The sequence below is a fragment of the Mastigoproctus giganteus genome, chromosome 13 (genome assembly GCF_048544385.1).
Source record: "Mastigoproctus giganteus isolate SK-2022 chromosome 13, ASM4854438v1, whole genome shotgun sequence".
NCBI classification, from domain to species: domain Eukaryota; kingdom Metazoa; phylum Arthropoda; class Arachnida; order Uropygi; family Thelyphonidae; genus Mastigoproctus; species Mastigoproctus giganteus.
The window spans coordinates 80,256,156-80,279,112 of record NC_143587.1 but is presented as its reverse complement, the minus strand read 5'-3'; the positions used below and the strand labels follow the sequence as shown (position 1 = coordinate 80,279,112).

General features: G+C 37.7%; 1 protein-coding gene across 1 annotated transcript in view; it reads right to left on the bottom strand.

Moving 5' to 3' along the window:
* The window catches only part of LOC150076212 (prestin-like), a 402,991-nt gene that overhangs the window by 202,270 nt on the left and 177,764 nt on the right, over positions 1-22,957 (bottom strand). Inside the window, exon 8 of the mRNA XM_090387581.1 lies at positions 14,940-15,022. Within this exon, the coding sequence (XP_090243707.1) occupies positions 14,940-15,022 (83 nt within the window). The remainder of the gene's footprint in view (positions 1-14,939; positions 15,023-22,957) is intronic.

Genomic DNA, 22,957 nt, shown 5'->3' with positions numbered 1-22,957 from the left:
ACAGGAAAAGATTCCCTCGTTGGATCACGACAGACATAATTGCGATTATACGAGCCAAAGAACAGTGCAGAAAACACTTTAGGGCGACACATAATGAAGCATATATGGCACTGTTCAAGGAACACAGAAGTAACGTTAAAAGGATGAGCAGAAATCAGTACGCTCATTATATTCAATCAATTCAACACAGTTTCACAGTAAATGGAGACCTGAAGCCATTCTGGAAAATGCTAAAGAATTCTAATAACTGCTCAACACGAACCAGGATCATTGATTCCGATGGAAAGCCTATAACCTGTGACAAAACTAAAGCAGATCTTTTTGCGACCTTTTTCTCCTCCTTTTCAGAGAAAACAGCAGCTACTGCTGCTTCAAGCTTATCAATTTCAAGTCATTAAGGATGATACACTGAATAATCTCTCGGTGGACACAGTCAATATCATTCAAGCGCTTCGGAAACTAACAAAAGATGTTTCTGCAGGCCCAGATAAGATTCCACTTATCTTGTGGAAGAAATGCTTTCCACAACTTAAATATATAATATTGCATATATTCAGTCTTTCCGTTAAGTCTGGTATCTACCCCACTCACTTCAAAACTGTTAATGTTATTCCTATCCCAAAGAGAAGTGCAAACCACTCACTAGAGAATTACCGTCCCATCTGCCTTATGAACTCGCTGGCAAAAATTCTGGACACTGTCATTCACCACCGATTAATGGAATATTTTCATCACTTTATCTGCGACTGCCAACATGGCTTCACCAGGGGCCGATCAACTACCACTAATCTTCTCACTATCTGGCAACAGGTTCTAGACACCGTCGATCGCGGGGGACAGGTTGATGTGATCTACACAGACCTTACTAAGGCTCTCGAAAGTGTCCTGCATAATCAACTTGCTCAAAAACTAAGTCACTATGGAATACTTGACCCTTTATTATCCTGGTTGATGAGCTATATTTCATATAGAAAACATAGGGTGATCATTGGACAGGAAGTCTCAAGGGAATTTTTTCCATCGAGAGGAGTACCACAGGGATCATCTCTTGGGCCTCTTTTATTCGCCATCTTTATCAACAATCTACCGGCAATTTGTTGAGAGAGGTGGTGTCAAGACACTAATGTTTGCCGATGATGTGAAACTATATTCACGTATCAGCAGTCAAGATGATGCTGTTAACCTTCAAGCTGCTCTCAACTCTTTTGCTGATTGGGTTGCTTTGAATGGTTTAGAGGTTAACACTAGGAAATGCAGCTCTGTTTCCTTTGCAGCTACGAGGAAAACTAAGACTTTAGTTAATGAATATTACATCAAGGAGATGCCGATTTCCAGAGTTGACGAAGTTAAAGATCTGGTAGTTACTTTAACCGCTACATGTGGATTTGATAAACATGTTAGGAATATATTAAACCAAGCGAAAAAAACAAATTGGCTTCATTAAACAGCAGACGTACAGATTTCAAGATCCTCAGTTCTCTGTGCTCCTATTTAAGACAACAATACTCCCTATAGTGGAGTTTGCTTCTCCTATATGGAACCCACACTATGCATACATGATACAGCAAATAGAATCGCTCCAGATGAAATTTATCCACTATCTTTCCAGACGTAACCCCATGTTTTACCACAGAATCTTCTACCGGAATCTCTGTTCCTACTTCAAGCTTCAAAACTTGGAAATTCGACGAACTGCTCTTGATCTCAAATTGTTGTACCACATCTTCGCTGGTTCAACCTACCTGCCAGATCTTCTGTGCCATATTGACCTTCACGCTCTAGTGGTGGCTACTAGACAGAAGACTACATTCCATATCGGTAACTCCAGATTAGAGATATCCAGCAACTCCTTCTTCAAAAGAACATTGGCACTCATGAACAAATTTGACTTGGATATGGCTGTGAACAAGAAACAATTTCACAGAACTATTTGGAGTAAGTTGACCGACTGACGGATGAGTTCTGGGCTAAAGATGTCCTCATTAATTCGTGTGTGTGTGTGTGTGTGTGTGATGATGTCTCCTGCAGCAAACTGCTTTCTGCGAGTTCACATAGCGCTGGACTTGACGTCATGAATATCTTTTTTATTTTTGTGAATTGGACTTTTCCCGTTTGAATTAACTTTCATTGTACAAAGTATATTAGTCTACCATTTATTTTTATGTTTTGTACAACCTTTGGTCTGTTACACACTTTAACTGGGCGAATGCCTGTTGTGTATATTATATGTTAAAAATAAAATAAAAATAAAAGTACTATGAACGTGAAAATTATTTTTTGAAGTAGTCATAATATTAATGATCAGAAAAAAAAAATTCATTCAGGAATATTTGCATATGTGGCAGTGTCATGCTTTTGAATGCTAATACATGAAAAATCAGTGCTTAGGTGTTAAGAGTCAGTTATGACACTTAACAAAACAAATATAATGCAATTATTATGAATATCATATTTTATATTATTTTATTGCTCATTATATGAATCCCAATACTTGAATGATATTTAGGTCAAGGTACCGCATACTCAAAAAAATTTAATGAGAAATATTCATTACGAATTATTAATAATATCATAAACCACTCTTATACCATTTTGAGTTACAGTCAGACCTCATATAACACATGTTTACACTACACGAATTTAATCATACATGGTTCGCCTTTTTGTTTACAAGAAATGGCAGCTGAACACGGAATCACCCCAACAGAACACAACACGATAGCAATGAAGAGAAGATTCTGAAAATGTATTTATATTTTTTATATCAGTGAAGCGGATACACATTGCACCATAATAATATAAAAACCCACACAATTGCAGCTATCGGTATTATTATCCCAAATGCAATTAGATCGAGTTTGCTACCAGTTTATAACAGATTCCACTAGCAGAAACGCAACTGGAAATTGTTTTTATTGTTTTATGGTAGTAACCCCCAGAAATGTGCTTCTGGGGGTTACTACCATAAAGGCAGAGACACACTATTGTTTATTCAGTTGTTTATTCAGTTGCTACACATGTGCAGCTTTCTTTATGCATATCAAGCATTCACCTCATTTTGTAATTGTGCTTTATTTCCTAAAAATGAGTAAAATACTTAAAATGTGTGAAAAGGAAGCGTCCTGGTGAAGACACTACAGGTTCAGAGAGTAAAAGTAAAGCAATATCGATAGACAGAGGCAGGGTAAGTCAAAAATTCTTACCCGGGAAAATGTGTAGCTGCCTTATACTAGCGTTTATGGCCAAATTTTCTGGCCTCCGGCCCACCGGGGTTTCCTCGGTAAGGCTTATGGCCAGTCTGCCTCTGTTAGAGAAAAATTTGAAATAGAAAAACACTGAGCGAAATGAAAGAACATGTGATTGCATGTGCTACAGGCCTAAATGACACAATGCCGAGAATTAGAAAGAATGCAGAGAAAATAAAAACAACTTTCATAGCAGGAACAACTCAAAGTGTAATAAAATCCATTAGATCAAGACACAAGAATTGGAAGAGATGGAACGGCGGTCATCTGTTTGGTTAGAAAATCAAATAAAGAACAAGTTTGCTTGCGATAGAAGAAAAGCATTAGCAATATTTTATTACGTAATAGTTGTAATAAAATATGTAATTATTTTATTATGATTATTTATTGTTTGGTTATGATTTTGTTACAAATGTGTGTTCAATCTTGGGTGGTCAGCACCTAACCCTATTTTTCCCATAGGGCCTGTTATCATATTGCACGATTTTGCATTGCACAAGGGTTTCTAGGAACACAACAATTGTGCTATACAAGGACTGACTGTATTAATATATTTTATTTAAGCATTAGTCTAAACTAATATACATTGGGTAAAGTTTGAGGTATCTTGCTGATACTCATCATCAGACCATGCTGTCTGGGAAACAAAGATAAAGGTTACAAAATCTGATTTTTCATTGATTTGGTCACAATTTTACAAAGTAGTAGTAGTAGTGGCATGTGATGCAAGAAAGCAAGTGTATGAGCTTATGCAGCATCAGCCAAAAAAAAAAAAAAAATCACACCATTCCCTCCAAATGCCTGTCCAGTTCCTCCTTAAATTTATTCAACCTATCAACTTCCACAACGACAGATGGAAGTTTGTTCCAGCAATTAACCACCCATTGGCTAAAGGAAAATTTCCGCACATCTCTTCTACATCTGTCCTTTCTTAATTTGAATTTATGCCCCCTTAGGTTCGTAATCTGAACAAGTGGAAGGATTCCATCAGAATTCAGTGTGCTGAACCCATTCAAGGCCTTATACACCTCAATCAAATCACCGCGCAGGTGACTAGTCTCCAGCCACTGCAATTTGCAGAACTTAAGCCTCTCTTGATAAGAGGATCCCTTCATTCAACTCACCAATCTTGTTGCCCTTCTCTGTACACGCTCAAGTAAATCTACATCCTTCCTAAAATGAGGCCTCCAAACCTGTACGCAGTACTCAAGGCGTGGCCTGACCATTGCCTTATACAGAGCGATAATCACCTCCTTTTCTCTTCTAGCAAAATTCCTATATATCATTGACAAAACCCCATGACCTGCCCTGGCAGCCTGTCTGAATTGCTCAGAAAACTTCATATCTGCCTGCACCATTACTCCCGGATCTTTTTTATTTTCTACCACCTTAAGTGTAATACCACACAGTTGGTACGTTTCTCTGGGGTTACTTCTACCCATATGCAGTACTTTGCATTTGTCAAGGTTAAACTTCTAAGATGAATTAACAGATGTTCATTGCTATTTAGCTTGGACACAGCATGGTTTTGTTAAGGGAAAGTCTTGCCTGACCAATTTGATTGAATACTATGATGCAGTCACAAAAGAACTGGATGCAGGGAATAACTTTGATATTATATACTTGGATCTTAAAGGCTTTTGATACTGTTGCACATGGAAGACTGCTGCACAAATTGGAGCAGTGTGGCATTGGAGGCAAATTGCTGCTACGGATAAAGGGGTGGTTGAGGGGGAGAAGACAGAGAGTGGTAATCGGACACTGCTCATCACGGACTAATGTTATTAGTGGAGTCCCTCAGGGTTCAGTGTTGGATCCATTATTGTTTTCTGTATTTATAAATGATATTGATGATGGTATATCAAGCTTAATGTCCACATCTGCAGATGATACAAAGGTTGGCAGGGTTGTCAAGGACACTACTGACACTATGCTGCTGCAACAGGATCTGGAAAGGTTGAGCAGATGGGCTGAGAGGTGACAAATGAAGTTTAACATTGAGAAATGTAAAGTACTACATATGGGAAACAGCAATCCCAGAGCAACGTATCAACTCTGTGGTACTACACTGACAGTGGTAAAAAAAAAGTAAAGTGCAGCCATTATCAACCCACTGCAGGATGGAAGTCTCCTCAACAATTCATGTTGAGGGAAATGGACCATAATCTGCCACGCTGGTCCAGTGCAGGTTGGTAGATCTACCGTATTCAGCAGTCAGGGGCTTGAACCCCGGTCTACTCAAAGAGCGTGTGCTACTGCACACCCGCTCCCGACCACTCGGCTACGGAGGCCCTCCGGAGAGAATGAAAAGGACCTGGTGGTAATTGTGCAGGCATATATGAAGTTCTCTGAGCAATGCAGATGGGCTACAAGAGTAGCTCACGGTGTCTTGTCAATGATATACAGGAATTTTTCTAGCAGGGATAAGGAGGCGATTATTCCCTTGTATAAGGCAATGGTCAGGTCACACCTAGAGTACTGTATACAGGTCTGGAGGCCTCATTTCAAGAAGGATGTAGAGCTGCTGGTACGAGTACAGAGAAGGGCAACAAGATTAGTGAATGGAACAAAGGGGTGCTCTTACGAAGAAAGGCTTAAGTTTTGCAAATTACAGTGTCTGGAGACTAGGCACCAGTGAGGTGATCTGATAGAGGTGTATAAAGCCTTGAATGGTTTGAGCATGCTCAATGCTGGTGGGATTCTTCCTCTTGCTCAGAATAATCACCTGAGAGGGTATAAATTCAAATTGAAGAAAGACAGATGCAGGATAGACATGCGGAAATTTGTCTTTAGCCAGCGGGTAGTTGGTTGGTGGAACAGACTTCCATCCCTTGTCGTGGAAGTTGAAAACCTAAATAAATTTAAGGCTCGGCTGGACAAGTATTTCGAACGAACGGAGGGGTGAAGTGGAAGTGGTTTTTTTTTTTTTTTTTTTTGGCTGATGCTGCATAAGCTTGCTTTCTTGCATCATATGTCTCTACTAATGCTAAATGCTAATGCTAATTTACAAGTACACTGTCATTAATTCTAAGTTGAAATGACATTTGAGAGTCTAAGTTATAGAACTATAACTTTATGATATAAAGGAGCAATCCAATGTTACAGCAGAAATTGGTTACAACGAGCTCTTTTTATGTTACATTACTGTTAACCTATTTTTATATAAGATGATTAAATTAAATTCTTACCTGCTGACCAAATCCTGTTTTTGGGTTCAGAGACCTGAAGCGAGCAGCCAATGGGGATAGAGCTAGTTGCCTATCCTAGATCTGGAGTGCTTGTAGGATGACCTCTGTTCTCCTGCCCTGGTTCCAGGTTGTAGTGTAGTGGACTCCTGAGTTGACATTTGCTCATCAGATTTTGTGGGAGCCTGGAATGGGTTATACATGGTCTGCTCCTCTGGATGACTTGTTTATTTTTCTTTCCTGGCTCCTGATTTCACTTATTTTCTCCTAAAGAGATGGAAATACTGTGGGTATTTCCACCTTGTTTTCTATTGATTGCTGAAAATCTGAATAATTTGATAAGAAATGCTTCTTTGAATTTTCTTCTATTGTATTGCCTATCTGTGGAAAGGATACCTTGTGTTATGGAAATTCCAGGTGTCGCCACATTGGAAGGCGTGTATCAGACTGTTGAAATCTGCCATACTCTACATCTTTTTTGTGCTCTTTTATTCTACATTGTAGGCACCTGTATGTTTCCCCAGTATATGTACTTCCACATCTACAATTTATCTTATATATGGGGCCTTTAGAGTTGTTGGGGTTGTCGGACTGCAGCTTTATGGTATGTTTGATGAAGGCAGAACTTTTGTAAAAGGCAAAGATACCAAATTTCTTGGCTTCTTTGGTTATTTTGGTGCTGATCGATCATATGTATGATATACATATGGAGTTTTCCCCCTGTTGATGCTAAGTTGGGGATGCGTGATGGACTTGGCTGTGTCAGTATTGGCTTTATTGATGATGTAAATAGGGTATCCGTTTTTTTATGGCTATTCTGGTAATAGTTTGAAGCTCGTGTTGTATACTATCTTCTTTGCGTATTCTGTAAGCTCTCCAGAAAAAGGACTTTAGCATGCCTATTTTTGTAGAGAAAGGGTGGCAGGATTTATAGTTTAGTATGATTCCAGTATCTGTGGGTTTTCTGAAAACTTCTATACAGGGTGATTCACTACCAGTGTGACAAACTTGCAAGAGGTGTAGGGGGCACAAAGACGAATCAGAATCACATAGCATTGCAGGGTTCGAAATGCCTTCGTCATGCGGTAGAGGACGTTGAATGGGAGGTCGCGTGAACAGCGATCCCGCTGGAAGTCAGCATTTGCGAACCGGTTCCCGAGGCAGTAGGATGGACGAGTATTCAAACGTTGAACTGGCCAACATGCACCTCGTGTATGGAGCTGCAGATTGTAACAGGCGTGCTCCTCATCATACGATTTTTGCACATGTGCACAGAAGGTTACATGAGACTGGTTGTTTCAATAGAGGTACCATGAATCGAGAGCGAATGACGAGGACGCCAGACAATGAGGAGAATGTCCTACGTCTTGCAGAAGGCAATCTGAGTACGAGTACTTGAGCGATAGGCCAACGATTAGGTATTTCCCAATCCACTGTATGGAGGATACTGTCAACGAACCAAATGAGTTCATACCATCTGCAACGCATCCAATCATTGGAGCCTGCGGATTATCCACTCCGGAGGACTTTTGCTACTTGGTTTCTTCAACAGAAACAGTTCGCAAATGCTGACTTCCAGCGGGATCGCTGTTCACACGACCTCCCGTTCAACGTTCTCTACCGCATGATGAAGGCATTTCGGACCGTGCAATGCTATGTGATTCTGATTCGTCTTTGTGCCCCCTACACCTCCTGTAAGTTTGTCGCACTGGTAGTGAATTACCCTGTATATAGTTCTTTGGGTTTTTTTGAAAAAGTATGTCCAGAAAGGAAGTTGGCCCTTGTCCTCAATTTCCATTTTGAAATTGATTTTTTGGTGGTGATTGTTGAGAGCTTCAAAGAATTTTTGTAAATTATCTGTACCATGATTCTAGATAGCTATGATGTCATCCACATACCTACTCCAGAATTTTGGTTTTTTTCTGTTGGTTTTGTTGGTAGTAGAGGAGAAAGGGTGTTATCCACACTGAGGCCGGATATCTGCATGTAGAATTTCTCATTGAATGTGAAGTACAGTGGAGAGGTCTATAAGTTCTATTATTTCTGTGGCAGGAAGGGGTCTTGGGTATCCCATTGTGATATGGCTGTCTATAGTTTGGAGGAGACATGTTTTTGCTTCTTCTAAGGGGATGGTAGTAAACATGGAGTCTACATCAAATGATACTAGAATATCTTCTTTGTTAGTTTCAACATTCTTAAGGCTTGTTATTAAATCCTGGGTGTTTTTTAATGCTCTTTGGTTTTTCAAAAAGTTCTGCCTCCATCAAACAGACCACAGTCCAACAACCTCAACAACCCTAGAGGCCTCGTATATAAGATAAATTGTAGATATGGAAGTACATATACAGTGGATTCCAGTTATTTGGGCCACCGGTTAATCGGGGCAGCTGTTTATTTGGGGCAAATCTTAAAAAACAGGAACCAATGGAGAACATAGCCAGGGTTTACTTCACTTAATTGGGACAGCATGCTGTTTAATCGGGGGAAGGAGACCGCAGCACTGGAGATTACCCTACGATTGTCTCTGACGGTACCATGTGGTTCGGTCGAAATTCTGGAGGTCACAACATAAAACAATAAAAACAATTAGCAGTCACCTGTTTATTGAGCTTTTCTGTTAGTGCAATCTATTATAAACGAATAGTAAACTCGATCTTACTGAATTTGCGATAATACCAACAGCTGGAATTCTGTGGGTTATTATGGTGAAATGTGTTTGCACTTCCACAAAATCTTCAATCATATAAAAAAAATTAATTTTCAGATCTTCTCTTCATTGCTATCGTGTTGTGTTCAGTTGGGGCGATTCTGCATTCGACTGCCATTTCTTGTAAACACAAAGGCGAATCGTGCATAAGCGAATTCGCTTCGTGTTATATACGATATCATTCCCCTATTTATAAATCATGTATGATCGAATTCGTGTAGTGTAAACACGTGTTATACGAGGACTGACTGTATGTACATATTCCAGTACGTATTAATTATCCGATTATCATGTATATTCTTCAGATTTTCACGTATCATTTAATTTTTTAATTGGTAAGGTAATAGAGGGTAAATTTGTGCTTAATATATCTTTGTTTATATAGTCTGTGGATAACATTCCTCCTATTTTCTCTAATTAGAATCGGTGTTTAATAGAATTAAAATTCAATTCAAAAACGTGATCACAATGACCAGCACTTACTGCACATCGTATAGTGAACAGTAGTTTATTATGTTGAGTTCATCGTAACGTGATTTGATTGTACAATGAACCAATTGTAAAGGAGGGGTACATTGTATTTTTAACTATTTACATGAAACTTCGGATAATTGGGGCAGCCGCTCAGTCTGGCCAAAATGCACTAGTTCCGATGTGTCCCAAATAACCGGAATGGACTGTATTGGAAAACATACAGGTGCCTACAATGTAGAATAAAAGAGCACAAAAAAGATATAGAGTATGGCAGAATTCAACAGTCTGATACAGCTCTCCACGCCTTCCAATGTGGCGACACATGGAATTTCCATAACACAAGCATCCTTTCCACAGCTAGGCAATACAATAGAAGAAAATTCAAAGAAGCATTTCTTATCAAATTATTCGGATCTTCAGCAATCAACAGAAAACAAGGGGTTGAGTTCAACCCACAGTATTTTCATCTCTTTAAGGAGAAAATAAGTGAAGAAATGAGGAGCCAGGAAAGAAAAAGAAACAAGTCATCCAGAGGAGCAGGCTGCATATAACCCCTTCCAGACTCCTACAAAATCTGATGAGCAAAGGACAACTCAGGAGTCCACTATGCTACAACCTGGAACTAGGGCAGAAAAACAAAGGTCATCCTACAAGCACTCCAGATCTAGAATAGGCAACTAGCTCTATCCCCATTGGCTAATTTTATTAATCTCTGTCCTAAAATGTTCTGCTGACTGAACCACTTATCCATTTGCTTCAGATCTGTGAACCCGAAAAGAGGAATCATTAGAAGGTAAGCATTTAATTAGATTTTAATTTAATCATCTTATATAAAAATAGGTTAACAGTAATGTAACATAAAAAGAGCTCATTGTAATCAATTTTTGCTGTAACATTGGATTGCTCCTTTATATCATAAAGTTATAGTTCTATAACTTAGACTCTCAAATGTTATTTCAACTTAGAATTAATGACAGTGTAATTATAAATAGTAATGAACATTTCTTAATTCATCTTAGAACTGATACTTGGTTAAATTGTGACCAAATCAATTCAAAATCTTATTTGTAACCTTTATCTTTGTTTCCCAGACAGCACGGTCTGATGATGGGTATCATCAAGATACCGGAAACATTATCCAATGTATATTAGTTTGGGCTAATGCTTAAATAAAATATATTAGTAACTCCACATGGTATAAGAGTGGTTTATGATATATATTAATAATTTGTAAGGAATAACAACCATGTAACACCCTTCCCAAACTATATGAGAAATATTCAATATTACCTATGATTTAATCATTTTTAGAAGTGCTAGAGTTTTAGCCCTGTCCCAATGCTTGTGTTATAGCTTTTCAGGCCAGTACGAGTGGATTAAAAGTAGAACTCCATTTTAAATTAATACTATAAAATTTGTAAATTTCTTTTTTGCTGCATTTTATGAGTCATGTGTTCAAATAAAAGAATAGTGAGACCCTCATAAATGAGCTCTTATTTTTGTATTTGAATTTTTTTTTTTTTACTGTACTAGTTAATTTATTAATTTCAATTGAAATAATCAAGAATTGAGGCTAGAGAGGAATGAAGACAAGAAAGAGTTATTTTTAATAAATGATTTACCTTACAATCTGAGTTACATAAAAAAAAAGCCCAGTGCAATATATATATATATATACGTATATATATATATTTTTTTTTTTTTTTTTTTTTATGTGAACTCCAAACAAAAGAAGATATCTGTTGACATTGGAATTGAACTTCTGTAGATTGTAATTTTCAGGAAATACGTATGAAGGAAGGTTGTTCCAGAAAATGGCAGTTGAGTTTGAAGTTGGACGGTAAATGGATGTTGGCTGGTCGCGGCACATGTTCAGACTGTTTTGAAAGAGAGAGCAGGAATTATAGAAGCCAATTCAGAAGAACAGTGCCCATGGAAGTATCTGTAGAAGAGACATGCAGCAGAAACAGTACATCTATGAGAAAGCGAATGGAGAAATCTGTTAGAGATGAATCATTAATTAACCTAACTGCCCTCTTCTGAATGGAATCAAGAAGCCTGAGAGAGGTTTTGGAGGCACAACCCCAGATGTGGGAACAATATTCCATGGTAGGGCGGATTTGCGATTTATACAGAGTGAGAAGCTGTTTGGAAGAAAAGTAATGCCAAGAGCGAAAGAGAAAACCAAGTTTTTTAGATGCAGAGGAAGCAATATTTGTAATGTGCTTGTGCCAAGAGAGATTAGAAGTCAGGGTAATCCCCAAAAGAGATATATCATTTTGCCTAGAAATCGGAGTGTCACTAAAGATAAGCATGGGAGAAGAAGAATCCTTTTTGCGAGATATAAAACAAGATGAGTTTTAGAAGGGTTGAAATCAACTAAGTTGTCTTTGCCCTACTGGAGAATTACCTGAAGATCGGCATTTAAGGAATTGGTAGCAGATTTTCGAGAAGTTGAAGCTGATTGAGCAGGGTAAAGTTTCTCAAAATGGAAAGTGGAATGCAATGTGCTATCATCGGCAAAACTATGGATAGGATTTCCAGTCAATGGAAGAAGGCCATTAATACACAAGAGGAAAAGAGTGGGGGAAAGAACTGAACCTTGGGGGACACCGGCATTAGTGGAGAAGTTAGAAGACAGAGAGCCATCTACCATCACCCTCAGTGAGCAATCAGAGAGAAAACTGGATAAGCAATTACTAAAAACAGTTAACAAACCATAAGATAGAAGCTTGTTTAGAAGACCTTTATGCCAAACTAGATCAAAAGCCTTTGAGATGTCAAGAGCAGCTACTTGTGTTTCACTGAACCTTTCCATTGAATTAGTCAATAAATGGGTAACATAAGCCAGAATATCACCAGACGGAATCCATACTAGCGATCATTGATCAGACGGAAGGTTTCTAGGTAGTTTAAGAGTTGGTGGTTAATTGATTTCTCCATTACTTTAGAAAGAGTAGAAGTAATTGCAATGGGACGATAATTGGATGGGAGGGATTTGTTACCCTTTTTAGGAACTGGCTGGATATGAGCAAATTTCCAAGCAGAAGGAAAAACACCTTTGGAATAAGAAAGTGAAAAAAGATGGCAAAGAATAGGAGTAAATTCAGGAGCACAGGTTTTGAGAACAAGTGGAGAAATACCATCAGGACCTGGAGCTTTCTTAGCATCAAGATTCATCAAAATTCTTCTGATATCCTTTTGACGGAAAACCACTGGAGGCATTGAATGGAGCGTGTTGGGAATGGTGGGAGGTGTTTTACCAAGATCATTAATACATGAGCTGGAAGAAAAATGGGATGCTAGCAGGTCAGCTTTATCCTTGGCTGAAGTGACAACAGAACCATCTGGTTTGGACAGAGCTGGGAGCAGAAATGGGCAAACGTTGTGGCCAATAGCTTTGGCAAGAGACCAGAATGCTCAACTACCTTTAGGGCAAAAGCAAGTTTTCTACTCTTAGCCTGCTCAAACTCTAGTTTGGACTGATTAATAACTGCTTTACAATTGTTGCGAGCTTTGGTGTAGGCAGAAAATGAAACTGAAGAATTAGAAACAAGCCAATTACGATATGCAACATTCTTCTCTTGAACCAAAGAGAAACCAAGGTTTAGATAAAGGACGAGATTTTAAAGTGGAGTGTGCGATAAAGGATTCCATTCCTGCAAGAATAATTTCACTGACACGATCTGAGCAAATGTTGACATCAGAAGTTTTGAAACAGTAATCTGACCAAGGAAAAGAAGAAAAGAAGTCTCGCAGGTTATCCCATTTTGCATTCTTGTAATGCCAAACAACATGAGGTTGGGAATAGCCATAAAGGTTCCATTGGAGAAGAGACAATCACCAAGTCGTGATCTGGAGTGCCTAAAGGACCTCTCACTTCGACTGTATACTTAGAAAGGTTGTTTGTGAGAAAAAAAAAAAACATCAAGCATATTGGCTGTATGATTAGGATTGTCTGGTATTCTTGTAGGTAAATGAACAATCTGCACTAGGTCATTAGTAATTGCAAAAGCCTCAGCATCTCAACCTGCTGGGTCGGTGTGACTAGAAAACGGAAGCCAGCTGGAGTTGTGAACATTAAAATCACCAAGGAAAATTACCTCACTGTTAGGAAAGTTGGACTGGAGAAAGCCAAGTTGCAAAAGAGAGGAAGTCAAAGAGCTCCAAGTGATTAGTGGAGTTGGGAGAACGGTTGAGACAACAGATGAATTTGACACAATGAGGTAGAGAGATCTTAAGGCAGAGAAGATCAAAGAGAGGAGATTCCAAATTGCCAAGTCTCTGACAGGAAATGTCAGAACGGAATATGCACAAGTACCACCTTTGAGGCGAAAAGAATCATACAGCGAATAATTTGGGCATTGAGATGAGCAGTAATTGAATCAACCGATAACTGAGATTCTGTCAGAAAAAGTACATGGGGCTTGGCAGACTGCAAGTGGAAATGGACATCGTTGAGATTAAAACTGAGACCACGTATATTTGTGAAATGAATTAGGAAGTGCTTGGGAGGTTTAGATCTTTTCGCAGATAAGCTTGCTCTATTAGTTTGACAATTCGTGGTGTATTCATCAATAGTAAGAAAAAGTGAGTGGGACATGCTGTATGAAGTAATGAAATTTTTGGATATGGCGTACACATGGTAAGAATATACCAAGATCCTTGACATAACGTGGCCTCAACAATGCTCCCCACATACACACTACTCGGACTCCCTCCAGTCACTGTCTGGCAGAGTAGAGGTAGCAAGATTATACACTAGCTGATCCGGAAGCCTCCTAGAGAGTTACCAACAGGTTCGTTCCAGTGTATTAACTAGCAGCCGGCCTGCGAACACCGTTTTAGAGCTGTACCCTCGAAATGTAAGGAATATTGGATCTCGCCACAACATTCGTCATAACCTCAAAAGTCATCAATAATACTGCATGATGGAACAGATAGGGAAGGGATATAGAAGTGATGTTATGAAGCAAGTTCTAATATAATGAAGGATATTTGCTACTATAGTAGGATAAATATTATACTGAAATTAAGTCATTACTAATCTGATTTTGTAAGATATTGAAGAATTTTTGAAAATCTAAATGCATGCTTTTGAAAAATTAAAAACAATTGTATAATTATCTCAAAAAGCCATATTTGATCCATGCTTAAAATTTCCACATATAGTACTGCGATTTTGAATGATCATATATATTGTACATTGTAACTAAGTTAGAACATTAATTAACCTTAGCAAGTAGACACAAGAAAATAAACAACATAACTAGAAGATAATTAATTATCTTCTAAGAGCTTCTAATTATCTTCTAACTATCTACTTACCCTGTAGGTATATCTCCTACAATGTCAAGGCCATAATTCTCATTTAGTTTCATGTAGTGTGACACAACCGTTCCCAAAATTATCTAAACAAATTAATATAATTAATTTAAGATATAACACAAATAAAAATGATAATAAAAAGGAAAGAAAACACAATACACATGCACCCCTCCAAAAAGTATCTAAATCCCTCTCCTTTCCACGTTTTCATAATTTCTTTCTTCTTCATAAAAAGAAGAGACTCAGACCAGTATATAAGGAAGGTGTATGAGCCACATATGTTAGTTGTTCACATCATGGCATATAGAGCTGAGCTGACTGATTTCAAGGGGTGTTGTCAGATGTCACTTTGCTGGCTTGTCAATTTAAGTGCAGTTGCTAACAGCTTACACCATTCAAAGGCCATCAGTGATGGTACCACCACTGCCCAGCAATGCACAGGAAACCAGAAGCTCACCCCATATGACTAGAGGAAGGATATGGAAGGATAGTGCAATTTTGTCAGATATCCCTACAAAACATCAACCAGGAGGTTAAGGCATCAAACAGTAGTCTAGCCTGTATGAACACCTTTCATACATGGCTCCATAGCCTCAGTTTTCATGGGGAAGAATGGTGGTGCATAAACCAAATATCACCAACTGCAATTGGCAGTCTTGCCTTACATAATACAATGGATGCCATAATTATCCACAGAGCAATGGAAATTGGTTCCATGGAGTAACAAATTGACATTTTTGTGTTGTAAGCAGTCAAAGAGAGCAGATGTATTTCAAGTTGCTTTGTTTGTTTGTTTGGGTTTCAGGAGCATTAACAACTAAGGCCATATTGCTCCGGGATATGCGGTGGTCATTCCCTGACCTTTCCGCATCCTCAGTATTTGGTGGTGACAGGCTCGAACCCTGGTCTAATCAAGAAGCATGTGCTATGCACTGCTGCTCCTTCCCACCTGGCTACGGTGGCACCTTTTCATTGCCTTCAGCAGATTAACTGAAGGGGATTAAGATTAATTTTTTGTTTAAAATTTTTTATATTTATTTTCTATAATTTTTAAATCCTATTTCAGTAATTCTGTGCAATTAATTTCTACATTTGTAAATTTAATTCTTAACTTTTCTAAGGTATAGTATTTCTGCTAATTTACATTCCTTCCAGTAATTTTAGTAGCTTAATTTTAACTTCACCAGTGAATAGTTTTCTGTACTACTTTGTTAATTTAAATTCTGCAATATATTCTAAATTAAAATTTTATAATCTTTCTTAAGTTGAAATTTTATCTGAATTATGGTTATTACAATAATAAATCATCTGAGGATATCATGACTCAGAAGGAAACGCCTGCAGGCATTTCTGGTGTGAGTCATGAGTTCATAGCTTGTATAGACTGTGGCATGTATTATAAGGTTAGTCTAGTAGACAAACCAAGTTCAACTAATGATTCTTTTCTTTGCACCTGAAGTAAATGGTGTACCAATCTCAAATTAAAAACAGGTGCATAACTAGAAGAATCTAATTTCAGAAGAAACAGGTGCTTGCCCTTGAAACAAATGTAACTGGGAGTGCATCAGAGACTCAAATATTATGTGACCTTACAAGTGACACCCTGAATGCTGAACAGTCAAGTGCATACTGTTCTGGTTCAAGAAGTACCAGGGGCATAGCTGGGTGGGGGGAAAATGTTTCCCTATCATAAATTTTGTCCTACTTGGCACCTTCTTCCCAAGTTCCCAATGAATCCATTTTATCCTTAACAATAATGATACATGTAATTTTTTTAGTTTATGCTTAGCAAGTTATTGCTTGATAAAAGCCCATAATGTGAAAGTTTTGTAATAAAATAACATATTCTGGTACAATTTAAAAAAAAAAAATAATGTCCTTTAAATAAAAGTTATGTAGACTTGTATTAAAAATACTTTTATTACAGTCTTTGCTGATGAATCCTTGAAATATATATTGAAACGATGAATACCCATAAGACATTGATTGTAAAGATGAACTCATGCAAGACTTTTTGTCATTTAAAAATCTTTGTAGAGAAATTTTGGGCAGCAAGTATTCAAATTACAATGAACTGACCATAAACAATATATTGAAGTTCTTAATTGCAAATGATTTGTGTGCTATTTACCCAAATCTTTCAACAATGTATAGAATTTACATGACACTACCCATTAGCGGTGCTGCAGCTGAACATTCTTTCAGCAGAATTAAGCTTGTTAAGTCATATTTGAGATCAACTGTGGAAGAAGAATGGTTGTCAGGACCTGCTCTGTTGTCCATTGAAAGATTCATGGCTAATGACATTGATCATGAGACTGTAATAGACCACTTTGCAAGGATGAAACCTAGATGAAAGAGGCTGTTGTAAACTTGTAAATGATGCTGTTATGCTGCCTAAGACAAGATGTAGTTATAATTCAATTTATGATAAGCCAGATAATTGATTTAAGGTCAATTTATTTATCTGAGTCAAACATGAGAGGTATTAGAACCTATACTTTGTATCCAGTCTTTTAAATTACATGTACACATGGCATTGGTTTAAGGCAGTGGACAGCTTTCTGCTAATAAAGAGAAGAGTTACAAGACATATTACTTTTCAAATATCATTTGAAAAGTAATATGTCTTTTTACTTTGCATAAATGAAACTTTGATGCAAAAAAGTTTAAATTAATAGGAAATTACTAATGCTGATGTTTTGTAAGTTTACATTTAATAAAGCATTATTTAAGATTATATTGTATTGCATTGCATTCTTCACTACACTAGTAGTAACTAGTAAGTAAGATTACCAATTTAAAGGCTTTACTCACCAAAACCTAATGGCTAACAGGCTCTCATATACAATAAATTATTGTTCCATAATTTTCTTAACCAGAATAGTGGAATGAAAACTATACAAAAATGACATTCAAACAAACAATTGGTACCTATTTTATCCCTTTGCTCCCCCTCACTTCAAAACCTGGCTATACCACTGAGAAGGACTACTGTCGGGAAAACGAGTAACATTTTTTGCAATAAAGACAGGTGGGCTATTTTACCAATAGACTGTCATATTTTAAGGGGGGTAAAGTGAACATTATTATTCATATGGGAACTAATGATATTAAATGAATTTGACCTGATCTGACCTGACAATTTGTTGGCCAGGTAATGTTCAAGTCAGTCAATAAATACCGAACCATGTTGAAAAAATTCATGTTAGGTTAGAATGTGCATGTATCTGCAATTCTGCTCAGATACGATAATAGGGATTATATGCTGAAAGCTTTTCGGGTTAACTCAGGACTTAAACTATGCAATGCTTTTGATGGCTTTTTTTTTTTTTTTTTAAATCATCATGGCCTGCACTTGTAGGTAGAAATCTATTTTGTAGAGATGGTATTCATTTGAACAAAGGTGGTGCAAGAGTTTTTCCCAGTATCACTGAGGATGGCTTAATTCAGGAAAACTGCTAATTAAGGGGGAGAGGGATAATTCAGACATACATTTATCTGATGATATGGATCAAAGTAATGTTTGTACACATCCCAAGAATTGTTGTTTTTATTTATTTATTTATTTATTTATTTTTTTAAATCCCAAACATGAGAGGTATTAGAACCTATAGTACTTAGTACCATGCATGGGTTTTAGGTTGATTGTTTGTTTGTTATTTGGTTTTTAGGAGCATTAGCAACTAAGGCCATATTGCTCCGGGATATGCGGTGGTCATTCCCTGACCTTTCCGCATCCTCCGTATTTGGTGGTGACGGGCTCGAACCCCGGTCTAATCAAGAAGCGTGTGCTACGCACTGCTGCTCCTTCCCACCTGGCTACGGAGGCGCCAGGTTGAAGGTTGAGAAGATGAAACAAGATATTTGTTCACATTAGACTTGAACTTCTGTAGATTGTCATTTTCAGGAAATATGTATGAAGAATGGTTGTTTCAGAGAATGTAAGTTGAATGAATAAATGAGGAAGAAGAAGAAGAAAATTTTGTTCTATGAGTTTGAAGTTGGATAGTAAAAGGATGCTGACTACTTGTGGAATGTGTGCAGATTGTTTTGGAAGAAAGAGAGAGAGAGAGTGGGAATTATAGAAGCCAATTCAGAAGAACAATGCCATGGAGATATCTATAGAAAAGGCATGCAGCAGAAACAGAATGTCCATGACACCCAAAGCAAAGAGACTCTGTTAGAGATGAGTCATTAATTAACCTAACTGCCCCAGATGTGCTAACAATATTCTATGGTAGGGTGGATTTGTTATTTGTACAAAATGAACAGCTGTTTGGAAGAAAAGTAATACCGAGAGCAAAAGAGAAAACACAGTTCTTTTAGATGCAGAAGAGGCAATATTTCTAATGTGCTTATGCCAAGAGAGAGAGATTAGAAGTCAAGGTAACCCCCTCCTTAGAGATATATGATCTTGCCTAGAAATTGGAGTGTTATTGAAGATAAGCATAGTAGCAGAAGAATCCTTTTTGCGAGATATAAGACAGAACTGAGTTTTAGAAGGATTGAAATCAGCTAAGTTATATTTGCCCCACTGGAGAATTATCCGGAGATCAGCATTTAAGGAATTGGTAGTGAATATTCGAGAGAAGTTGAAGCTGTTTGTCCAGGGCAAGGTTTCTCAAACTGGAAGGTGGAATACAATGTGCTATCATAAGCAAAATTATAGATAGGATTGCCAATAGAAGAAGGTCATTAATATAAAGGAGGAAAAGAGTGGGAAAAAGAACTGACCATATGGAACATCAGCGTAAGTGGAGAAGTTAGAATTCAGAGAGCCATCTACCATCACTCGCAGTGAGCAATCAGAGAAAAAACTAGAAAACCAATTACAAAAAACAGCTGGCAAAATATAAGATGGAAGCTTATTTAGTAGACCTTTATGCCAAACAATCAAAATCCCTTTGAAATGTCAAAAGCTACTGTTTGGGTTTTACCAAACTTTTCTATTGAATTTGTCCATAGATGGGTAACAAAAGCCAGAATATCTCAAGTGGATCGACACTAATGGAATCCATTCTGGCAATCATTGATCAGATGGAAGTTTTCTAGATAGTTTAAGAGTTGCTGGTTTAATTGATTTCTCCATTACTTTAGAAAGAGTAAAAGTAATTGCAGTGGGATGATAATTGGATGGGAGGGATTTGTCACCCTTTTTAGGAACTGGCTAGATATGAGCAAATTTCTAAGCAGAAGAAAAAACACCTTTGAAATTAGGAAGTGAAAAAAAGGAGACACAGAACAGCAGTAAGTTCAGGAGCATAGGTTTTGGAACAAGTGGAGAAATACCATCAGGACCTGGTGCTTTCTTAGCATCAAGATTGATCAAAATTCCTTCTGACATCCTTTTGATGGAAGACCACAGGAGGCACTGAATGGAGTGTACTGAGAACAGGGCTAGCTTAAGGCATGATCGAGCGGTTCCCCTGAACAGGGTGCCAAAATTTAGGGGGCGTAAAATGCAATGAAAATTCGCTGATTTGCTGTAAATTTCAAGTTGGAGAGGCTGCACCAAAAAATCTCGCTGGTAGACCTGAGGCTGCTTCTGACTAAGAATGGTAGCAGGTGGTTTATCAAGACCATCAATACACAATTTGGAAGAAAAATAGGATGCTAGCAGGTCAACTTTATCTTTAGCTGAAGTGGCAATAGAATCATCTGGTTTTGACAGAAGTGGGAACAGAGAGAGAGAGAGATAGGCAAAAGTTGCAGCCAATAGCTTTGGCAAGAGACCAGAATGCTTGACTACTATTTGGACAAGAAGAAAGTTTTCAACTCTTAGCCTGTTTGAAATTTAGTTCAGATGGATTAAAAAATGCTTTACAATTGTTGTGAGCTTTGGCATAGGCAGAAAATGTTTGTTGCCACAACAGCTTTCAACAGTTAGCAACGTTTCAAATGAGTGGAAAGATAAAGCTAAAGAAATAAGCCTAAATAACTTCAAAGAGTATGTCAGAGTTGTAAATTATAGAAGAATACTTAGTCTTTACTGTGTCTACAGTAATGTCAGGAGTATTGTCAATAAAATGGATTAATTCAAAAACTGGTGCCATCCAGAAATTGGGGCTGATGAGTTTTGCTATGGTGTGTATAATCTATTTAGGAAGGACAGAGAAGACAGAAGTGGTGATGATGATGACACCTCTTATCAAAAGCAGCATGAGTGCAAAAACAGCTTTTGTAGTAGAGTTAGAAATTATGCCTTCTAGCATATAATCTGTGGTGTGAGTGAGTTAAAAGCAAAGGTATAATGAGAGTGGAAGTAACTTACTGACCAGAAGAATGAAAGTATGACAAGAGTCTCTTCACACAGATAGAATGAACAAGCAAGCATGAATGTCTTATTATGGGTGACTTCAATCTGCCCCTAATTGATTGGAATAAGTGGGAGGAAAACTCACCATGGGGACAAAATTTTTAAATAAAGCTATATAATTATTATTTTTACCCACATGTTAAAGAAAATACTATGAGTAAGAACTAGACCTGATTATTACTCACAAATTAGATGACGTCATGTTGTTCACAGTACAGGAACTGTTAGCTATAGTGATCACTCAGTGGTAATTTGGAAGATGAAGAGTATTGCAGTTAAGGGTCAAGGCACAGGTTTTAATTTCAGGAAAGTAGACTGTGACAGTTTAAGATACTACATAATCTATTAACTGGGTGGATACAGAGGGAGTGTGAATATATTAGAATTATGGAATACCTTTAAAGCAATAATCATAGAAGCCAAAAATGCATATATACCATTAAGAAAATACAGAGAAGAAAAGGTTGGGATTGGAAATTTAGAATGATGAAAAGTGCTGAATCCTACAACAGCTACAAGGGGATCTGTTACTGTACCACAGAAAAGGTAAGATGGCCAAGGCTGAGTATGAGTATGGTCTTTTATTTTTTAACCAAATTTAGTCGAGTTATTAACTAATTGTTATATCAAATTATCTTCTATAAGTAGATTATAGACCTAGTCAGGATCCTTAGTTTATTCTAAATTGAGATAGCGAGATTTGGAAACTAATCAATACTTACGAGTCCGTAGAAGTACCGTTCGTGAATTCCCGCCATTTTTACATGATAGCATAAGCTTAGTGTAGTATAGTGCATAATATAATATTGTCAATCAATTAATCAGTAAATATATTAATCTTGATAAACTTTATTGTCAATTAAATTGTACTTTTAACTATATATATATATATATATAACGACTTGGTCGTAACAAATAATTAATACATAACTATAGTGGTACACGTGATACGGAAGTTGTATAAAGGGAACTCGTAGAAAACACTAGATACCGAAAAAATAAATATAGCGTTATAACTGTTTTGGGATATAACTTAAGGAATTAATTTTGTTTTGAAATTTTATTGAATAAATCGGAATCATGACTCAGACCAGAGCAGCAAAGCAAAAGACTCAAGCTAATGGGAGTGCTGTGATTCAGGGGAGAACTGATGGGGGCAGTTGCCCTCTGAATCACAGTCTTTTAAAATGCACTGTTTGCTTGATGTTTGCGGAGCAGTCGGGTACGGGACATGATACTGCCAAGGGGGATGTCTTTGTGTGTGCACGATGTAAGGAGTGCAAGGAAATCAGGCGACAACTCAGCGTTGTTATGGGCCTTTATGAGAGCTTGAAGGACAGGGTGGATGCCCTCGAAGGAAATAAATTGAGGGGCCCATCAAGCTCTCAGCTGCCCACATCAACGCCAGAGCTTGCACATGGTCATCAGGCAACACAGAGGCAGCCCCCTAGGCAGAATGCGCTGGTCCCACAGAAACTAGTAGTTGTTGGTAACTCTATTGTCAGGGAAACGGGAAACATGCTTTGTAAAAAGGATAGGTGGAATAGGACCAGAGTATGTCTGCCAGGGGCAAAGGTTGATGAAGTTGTAGAGCGGATATCATCTTTTAAGGGCACAAAAGGTGATATAGTTGAATACGTTGGCACTAATGATATTAAGAGTAGGAGACCAGCGGAATTACTTAGCAAGTACAGGTCAA